The sequence below is a fragment of the Apium graveolens genome, chromosome 10 (genome assembly GCF_009905375.1).
Source record: "Apium graveolens cultivar Ventura chromosome 10, ASM990537v1, whole genome shotgun sequence".
Classification (NCBI taxonomy): Eukaryota; Viridiplantae; Streptophyta; class Magnoliopsida; order Apiales; family Apiaceae; genus Apium; species Apium graveolens.
Genome location: NC_133656.1, coordinates 211,819,368 through 211,828,749, shown reverse-complemented (window position 1 = coordinate 211,828,749; position 9,382 = coordinate 211,819,368). Strand labels below are relative to the sequence as shown.

Sequence of the window (9,382 nt, the reverse complement as noted above, 5' to 3'; positions counted from 1 at the left end):
TAATTTTTTTTATAAATAATCAATAAATATCAATAAAATTATATTTTTCAATCATTAATATTACTTTTCTAAACACCACTTATTGCAAAAATATTACTAACTTATACATGTGTGTGTATATTTATAAATATTATCAAATTATATATATTTGAAATTTTATATAAATAAATTTTATTTTAAATTAAATTCAAAAAATTATATATAATAGAAAACAATTCGTGCATCGCATAAATTTTAAAATATTGTTAACAATAAACACGCATAACTCGTTTTTTTTTTAATTTTTTTTTTTATCGCACATATTATTGGTTAGTAAACTTTGGTGTCTTAGAAAAAAAGAAGTAAACTTTGGTGTTAATAGTTTAAGCCAACTCCCTTTCTTAATGGACATATTTAGCCAGTGAGTTTGGTAGGTACACAGAGATTCAGTGGGTCAAAGAATGATTAGTCTGCTCATTTTACTTGGCACTAGGCTTTCTTTTATATCCCTCACTTATGCGCGCACTCCACATGTTATGTGAGTAATTCACACTACATTCTCGGAAACAAACTAAACTGGTATTACCAAACATCGAGGCATAGCAGTTGTTTCAAGTCCGATGAGTCTCCTAAAACCACTCCTCCAGATCTACTTCTTCTTCATTATCATCTGCCTCTTCATCTTTCATCTTCTCCCTACAACTCAAGGTATCAACATTTCACACACACAGATCACTTGTGTTTCTTATATTTAATACTTCACTAATTCACTGTGCATGGATGTGGACGTGGACCAGGTGCCAAACATTCATCAGCCCAAAACGGACTCATACATAAACATGGCCCAAAACCAAAGCTGTTTGTGTTCGGAGACTCCTATGCAGATACAGGTAACATAAGAAAATCATTGTCTAGTTCTTGGAAGCAGCCATATGGTCTCACTTTTCCAGGCAAACCCGCCGGAAGATTCTCCGACGGCCGCGTACTCACCGATTACATTGGTAAGTTATACAAGTCTTTTATTTGTATTATTAATCAAGTGCAGTACATACACTTTACCTTTATAAAAAAATAAAACCAATTATGATGCAAAAGTTGTTGATGTGGGTCATTCACTTGGTTTGGACACATTTCGATACTATCATTATTCACTTTGCTTTTTTGGCATTCCCCAGCATGCATTGTCAGCCTTTTCTTTTTCTTGTTTAACACATTCACACCCTGTATGATACAAGTATCTTTCTCTTCATCATCTCTTAGTTTTGTTTAGTTTTAAGATTAGGCATCCTTAAACTAATCTAATGTTTCAGTGCCAGCTTGCTTCTCTGTTTAGTTCTACTTTACTACTTTCTACTTTGAACTGATAAAATGTGTCTTTAGATTATTTTGCGGCACCGGTCCACCACAATTAGATTCCATGATTATAATATTAATGCCCTCCATTACTACCGATTTTCTAAAAAATGGTAGGCGGAAAGCGTAGCTTATAGTGATTAATCGGAAGGGTGAACGCACCTTCTTCTAAGTGATTAATGGGATAATATGGATTAGTTTACTGTTGGAGTCATATGTCAGAAACTGTACGTTATGCATTGACCATTAATCTTTTGGTCAGAATATTTACTACATTTTCTAGGCCTTTGAAAGATGAAACAATACGTTATACATATTAATAGTACTGACATAGAGCAGTTGGGTTCATTTATGTCAACACTGGTCACTCCGGAGGTTTTCAAATAATAACTGTTTTAAACAATTGAGTACAAAACAATTTATAGTAAGCATACTCTCCAGTTTCTTTTTCTTGTTTTACCTTAATTCTATCTCTTTCTTTTGAATATTTAGAGCACTGGCTTCTCTATTCCTTTCCCCAACCCTATATTTTGAGAAAGTGATGAATTTTAGGTGAAAAACAAGGCTCCATCCGGTTCCCTATTTGATGGAAAGTTTTGCAGACTGTGAAATGAGTCCCCGAATTTGATGACTTATTGTTGAATCCACATTTCTTATTTTAATGACATCTATGTGTAGATGAGGAGGGAAAAATGATAAAATAATATTTCTAGTAGTTAGAGCAACTCCAAGTGCTACTCTATCCTCCCTCCTAAGTCATATTTTAACAAAACTAACACAAAAATCATCTTCAACACTCTCCTTGTGCCGCCCTACAAATTTAAGATCTTCAAAACCTTCCTCTTTATTGTGGAGCATATAATACTTCCTCAATCAATTTTATATTAATATGTAGTACTTTCCCTCTAAAATCTGATCAGCCCTTTCATTACTTGTAGCATAGCTTAGTGTACATATAACTACTTTTAAAACAATTAGAGCTTAACTGAGGAGGATTGTTGGAGTTGGGTCATGATAAATGACTTAGGAGTCGATATAATAGTAGTTTATTTAGGAGTTTGTTAAGCAACTCTCGGAGTTGCTCTTAAGATTTTAAAGGAAGCGAGAGAAAGAAGTAATAAAATAATATATGGAGACAAAAATGGGGTTTGGGATGTAGTACATTTTTAAATGATAAATAAATTATTGGGAGAAACTCACAAACTTACTATTTTTAGTAAGATTATGAGGATGAGGATGGGGGGAGTCACTTCATTTGTGCTAGCTATGTAGAATCGTATAGAGAGGATAGAAATTCCTAATAGTAAATGTCATGTTAATAAACTAATGAGTTTTGTTAAATATGGTATCCCAATTCCCAACCTTTAACTAGTTTAGAATTAGGGCTATCATATAAGTGAAACTGCAACATATTTTTTCTACTTCATTGCAGGATAAGTGAAAACCAAAAGTGTTTTAAAGCTGTTTTATAGTAGCAAATATATTGACCAAAATTTTTCTCCCGATTATCACTAACTTTTGGAAGCTGAATTTTCTATTGATTTATAAATTATACTTCCTTCGTTCCTATTTATATGTTTTTTTACTATGACTCGGTCAGATTGATCGAAGTTTGGCCGTAATTTTTTTAGAATTTTGTAATCGTTAAGCAATAACCATACATTATCATGTCCAAGTTTCTAAAATATCGAAACATCAATTATTTGTAAATTACAGGCATAATTCAGTCAATTACACCCCTAGTCAAAAAGGGCATTTATATAGGAACCAATGAAGTAACAGAGTCACAGTTTGAAACTTATAGATGTACCACAAAATATTAGATATTCTTAAAAAGTTTACCACATCTTATGATAGCCAAGTCTATGGGAATCAAGTCTCCTACACCTTACCAGTGGAAAGATTTTGCAAAAAAACGTCTGCACTATGGGATGAACTTTGCGTATGGAGGGACAGGTGTGTTTGACACGAACGTTTTGTTGCCAAACATGACCACCCAAATTGATTTTATGGAGAAACTTATGCTCGGTGATTCAGTCTATGTCAAGGCTGATCTTCAATCATCCTTGGTTCTAGTCACCCTCTCTGGGAATGACTATAGTCGTTTCTATACTACAGGTGGTACTGCTCAGGTAATTTTTTTTTTTACATTTTCATTGTTCTTCTGTATATAGTCTTTTTTAGAGAAAATCCAATGGTTGGCATCCTCGAAGGGATTCCAACTTTGCCACATCGAGAAAAATTAATGTTTTTATCCAATGAGTTGCTCTTAGATTGCTTTTTTCTTTTTATTATCTTTTAATAAATAGTACACAACTACTTCTAGTTCCAATAATAGTGTAAAACCTTGATAAATGATTGTTCAAATTGAGGATCAAAATGTTACACAGTTTTATTGGAATATCCCGCAATCCAGTTCTTATAAAAAAAGATCATAGAAATCCTTAAATCTGAATTCACAAATCCTTTGGGATACAAGGACGTTATGTAATCTATAGAATTTCTGGAATAGCATGTAGTACAGTTATTTAATGTATAACCAGGATATTCTTATTAAGTGTATTTCATGGTACTTTGATATATAGGGATTGCAGTCCTTTATTACTCAAGTGGTTAACCAACTAGCACTGAACTTGAAACGTATTGAAACAATGGGTGCGAGGAGAATAGCGGTGACAGGTCTACAACCATTGGGATGTCTCCCTCGTGCCACGGCAGTGTCTGCATTTCAACAATGCAATAAGACTGAGAATACGGCTGTGAATTTCCACAACCTATTGTTGCAACAAGCAGTGGCAAAGTTGAACAATGAAAGTAACAGCAGGAAGCCAGTTTTCACCATTCTTGATCTTTATACATCGTTCACCACAGCACTCAAGAACCAAGGAAATCATCCAGGTGCACATGTTTAAATGATCAATTGCCTAGGCTCAGTTTTCCCCAGCATATTACTGAAATTTGAACACATTTCCAATTCTTTGAAAAATGTCATGAACTTGATAAAGGGAACATAAACAATGCAGGGGATGTGACGTTCCAGACCCCGCTAAAGCCATGTTGTATGGGAACGAGCAGTGAAAATTTCTGTGGAAGCTTGGATGAGAAGGGAGTTAAACTGTACAGTGTGTGTGAGAATCCAGAATCGGCATTCTTCTGGGACACAGCTCATCCGACACAGGCGGGATGGCATGCAGTCTATTATTCGTCCTTGAAAGCCACTCTTGAACAGAGTTTTTAGTTCCTTCTTCGTTCTAAATTTGTGTAATAGTTTACGTTATGATCCGCCAGTATACTATGTGTTAAGCTATTACCTATTCGCAAAACTTTGAGGTGTTAGGAGAAACTTAATTTTGTGTTTTGTATATCGTGATTAAGTGTAAATTGTTATAACATCCCAGCACCCTCTAATTGGAAAGCTCATTTCTGGGACAAAATAAAAAATTATTGGGAACACAAATTTCAGATGCTTAACTTATTTAAGCATTCCCGAAATATTTTACGTGCAATTTATGCTAGCAAGGAATTATTTTAAGTATTCTTTATGATTCGAAATTGTTGGAATACGTATTTTTCTCTAGTGTTTAGAATTTTAACTTAAAAGCATGAATACTGGAAGTGTAAGAAAGTTTAGGCTCGTCGATCAGAAATACTGTCAGCTGAAACACGCAGAGAGGCTGCATAAATGATCAATTAATGACCCATTAACAAAATACTCATAAAATATCCGGGGATATAGGTTCATCTGTTGCTTTCATCTTTTCTTGCATGTTCCTCAATTCTTTACGTTTCAAAATCTTTATCAAAAAATTTATAATATAAAATTTATTTACATCCAATATTTTTTTCAATACATTCAATTTATATATAATATATATATAAAATAGTCTAAAATCCGTGTTATGCACGAATTGTTTTTAATATTATACTTTTTTTTAAATTTAATTTGAAGTAAAAATTTTAAACTCTAAAATTTATTTATTAGAAATTTTTGATAATATGATTTCATAATTATTTTAAATATACATGTGTATAATTTAGTAAAATTTTAGTTTTTAAAGAAATATCACTCATCACAAGATTTATTTTTTTTGAAATTCATATTTGTGTTTACAAAACATAATTATGTTTTAATTAAAAGATAAATTTTAGCTCACATCAATAATAAAAGAATTATCTTTAATTTGGTATACCGAACAAATCTTACTAATTATATTGAAACTTATTTTTGTTTAATCTGTTTAAACCCGAATCAATGATAAAAAGTTTATGTATCAATAATAAAAAATTTATGTTAACCCGAATAAAAGTACATATTATTTTATTTTATCTCGTATAATTATTTTCTTATTTTAACTTGATTTATCATGAATTAATTGTATAATTTTTTTAGCCCGAATGAATAACATGTATTGATTTATATTAGTTTGACTCAATTATACTGACTAAGGAATATTATCTATTTTTATTTTATTAAAATAGTTTTGAATATAACAAAAATTAAAAAAAACATGTAATTATATAAACCCAAACATTTTACAGAAAGAAATCTACAATCAAACTCTTAATATTTTGGCTATTAGAGTCGGATAACGAATTCGGTTGACTTTAATTTTATTTTAACACTAATCAATAATATAAAAAATATCTTTAGTTTGAATTTAATTTTTGTTTTAGCGTAGATCAATAATATATACTTATTTTGTTTAAGACTAGGCCCTTTATATCAACCATCTAATAACATTTAGTTTGTTTTTAGTTTTATTTTAGCTCCGGTTAGATATTATTTAGTTTTAAACCGAATAGATAACATATTTTATTTTATTGTGATGATATTATAGCAACCAACACATTATATTGTCGCCCGGTTTGATAATATTATTTTTAGATAGATCAGTAGTATTTATTATATTATTTTACCCTAAGGTAGCAAATCTTGATTTTAGTCTCAGACCCATTATATCAACCAAATTCAACTAATTGTATCTAGTTTTTTGTTTAATTTCATTTTAGCCCGAAATGAATATTATTATGTTTTAGATCAAATTGATAATCTGTATAATTTTATTTTATTATGATGACATTATATCTGCCAAACGAATTTACTTTCAATTTATTTTATTTTAGCCCGTTTATTTTTTTTAGCCTGATGACATTATATCGACCAAACGAATTTATTTTTAAATTTTAATGAGTCTTTATTATTTTATTTTAATCTGAGACTGCAAATCCAACTAATTGTACGTAACTTATTTTTTTTATTTAGGATTTGATCAATAGTATAATTTTATTTAGTAATATATATTATTTTGTTTAAATGAAAACCATTAGATAGATTACAATTCTATTTGTATTTATATAATTATATTGTGAATAGTAATTTATTACGAGAGTGTTTTATTTTAAACATTACTATAATTACGGTGACCAGACCGACTAACAACCAAACTTTTATTATTTTTAATTTTATTTTAGTTCTGTTTGAATATTATTTTGTTTTAAGCAGAATATATAACATGTTTTGTTTTATTCGGATGACATTATATCGACCAACGTATTATGTTGTAGCCCAGTTTGATAAATTATTTTTTAGATAGACAGGTAGTATTTATTATATTGTTTTATCCTCAGATAGCAAATGTTAGTTTTAGTCTCAACCCGTTATGTCAACCAAATGCAGCTAATTATATTTAGTTTTTTGTTTAATTTTATTTTAGTCCGGAATGAATATTATTATGTTTTAGACCGAATTGATAATATGTATAATTTTATTTTAGTCTGATGACAGTATATCTGCTAAACGAATTTACTTTCAATTTATTTTTTTTTAACTCGTTTATTTCTTGTTTTAGCCTGATGACATTATATCGACCAAACAAATTCGCTTTCAAATTTTTAAGAGTCTTTATTATTTTATTTTAATCCGAGGCTGCAAATTCAACTAATTGTAAGTAATTTATTTTTATTTTTTATTTATGATTGGATCAATAGTATAATTTTATTTAATATTATATATTATTTTATTTAAATTAAAACCATTAGACATATTACATTTCTATTTATATTTATATAATTATAATGTGAATAGTACTCTATTTATGAGAGTGTTTTATTTTAAATATTACTATAATTACGGTCCCTAGACCGACTACTCACCAAACTTTCATCGTTTCGTTTTTAATATAATTGCATAAATAGTATAAAACATAGATAGACTGATTGATAGATAGATATTCAACATATATTAAAAAGAATTGTCCATAATATTATTAGAGAAAGATTTGTTTTATTTGGGAAAAATAAAAAAGACAACATGTTTTACTTAAAAAAGGCAGAGATTAAAAAGAATTGTCTAAAATATTTGTAGAGATGAGTTGTTTTAGTTAGTGAAAATAAAAAAGGCAACGTATTTTTACCTATAAAGGTAATTGTTATGGGTAAAAACTAGATTATAATTATTACGATACCTATTGCTAGGGTTCGAGAGCTCAAGGTCTTTAATGACTGCACTTGTGTTTCGTAGATTAAATCCGCATTCACAAGATGCCTATGTATCTCTGTAAATTTAGATAATGCAGCCAAAAACGTAATTCTGAATGGATGGGTGAGAGCCTTTATATACATATTGGATGTCCTTGAATTGAACCAGGGTTAGGAGACTTGATGAATAAGTCTCCGTTTTAGAGTACATTTTGGAGTCCTAATAGATGGGAATCAGATTCCTTATTGGCTTGGGGTGCCTTGGAGACTACTCAATGAATAATTCTATCCTCTATGGGATATACTTAATGAGGATTTTACCCTATTTATTAATTATGAAATTAATAAATAATCAATATTTTGGGCCTCATTAATCGGCTTCGTTACTGGACCATATCGAGTTTAATTAATTCAACATTAATTATGTTTCTAGGCTAATTTCAGGCCAAATCATTTGCCCCCGAACTTTTGCGAAATTCAGTAAAGATTTTGTAGAAATTAAAGTTTATACCTTTTTGGCTTATCGTTTTTATCGTAAAGTGTGGAGCGACCTACACATTTACAACGATTCTCCCCTTGGGATTCATCCATACGGTCTTCCCTAATTTTCAAGGATTTTTTTTGTTACCTTTTGGCATTTTCCTTGAGTTTTCAGGAATTTTCCAATACTCAGAGGTATTTTCCTTAATTTTCAGGAATTTTCCAATACTCATAGGTATTTTCCTTAATTTTCAGGATTTTCCAATAATCACAAGTATTTTCCTTAATTTTCAGGAATATTTTGTTCAAAAATAATTTTTGAAAATTATTTTCTAATTTTTCTGATTTTTTGGGATTTTTTCCTCTATTTCCCCTATTTTTTGGGATTTTTAAAGCTATTTTTCTCATTTTTGACCATTATCTGATTAATTAAATAATCATAAAATGGGTTGCAGGGTACCAAGCATCCTAGACGTGGATCACCCCCACCAAGGAGACACTTTTTGAACAACGCCTAAGATTCATGTCTCCTAGGCGCTGTTGATTTTCATGCATACATGCATCCTAGGTGTGGGTCACCCCGCCTAGGAGATATTTTGTGTATAACGCCTAGGATTTATGTCTCCTAGGCGTTGTTGGCTCCCATGCACACATGCATCCTAGGCGTGGGTCACCCCGCCTAGGAGACAACCTGTGAACCACGCCTAGGAATCATGCCTCTCTGGCGTGGTTGGTATTCATAGCTTCAATATATCCTAGGCATGGGTCACCCTCGCCTAAGAGATATGGTTTGAACCACGCCTAGGAATTGTGTCTCCTAGACGTGGTTTAACCCCTTCATTCTTTAATAGATCCTAGGTGTTGGTCATCCCCACCTAGGAGACATGGTTTGAACCATGCCTAGGAATAGTGTCTCCTAGACGTGGTTTGATTCCTTCATTCTTCAATAGATCCCAGGAGTTGGTCATCCCCGCCTAAGAGACATGGTTTGAACTACGCCTAGGAATTGTGTCTTTTAGACGTGATTTGACCCCTTCTTTCTTCAATAGATCCTAGGTGTAGGTCCTCCCTGCCTAGGAGACATGGTTTGAAC

At 31.1% G+C, this 9,382-nt stretch overlaps 1 protein-coding gene across 1 annotated transcript; it reads left to right on the top strand.

Annotated features, from left to right (window-relative positions):
* Positions 1-434: 434 nt before the first annotated feature.
* LOC141692399 (GDSL esterase/lipase At5g03610-like) lies at positions 435-4,724 on the top strand. Its single transcript, XM_074497220.1, has 5 exons — positions 435-687; positions 777-980; positions 3,190-3,464; positions 3,918-4,230; positions 4,356-4,724. Exons 1-5 carry the CDS (start codon positions 600-602, stop codon positions 4,568-4,570), a joined length of 1,095 nt encoding a protein of 364 aa, XP_074353321.1. The 5' UTR covers positions 435-599; the 3' UTR covers positions 4,571-4,724.
* The last annotated feature ends 4,658 nt before the right edge of the window (positions 4,725-9,382 follow it).

What these genes read in the sequence shown, in the direction of transcription:
- LOC141692399 (XM_074497220.1), top strand. Translation starts at nt 600, where the DNA reads ATGAGTCTCCTAAAACCACTCCTCCAGATCTACTTCTTCTTCATTATC. An exon ending in CGTACTCACCGATTACATTG is followed by an intron (nt 981 to 3,189) that starts GTAAGTTATACA and finishes ATCTTATGATAG; the next exon opens with CCAAGTCTATGGGAATCAAG. An exon ending in GAACCAAGGAAATCATCCAG is followed by an intron (nt 4,231 to 4,355) that starts GTGCACATGTTT and finishes TAAACAATGCAG; the next exon opens with GGGATGTGACGTTCCAGACC.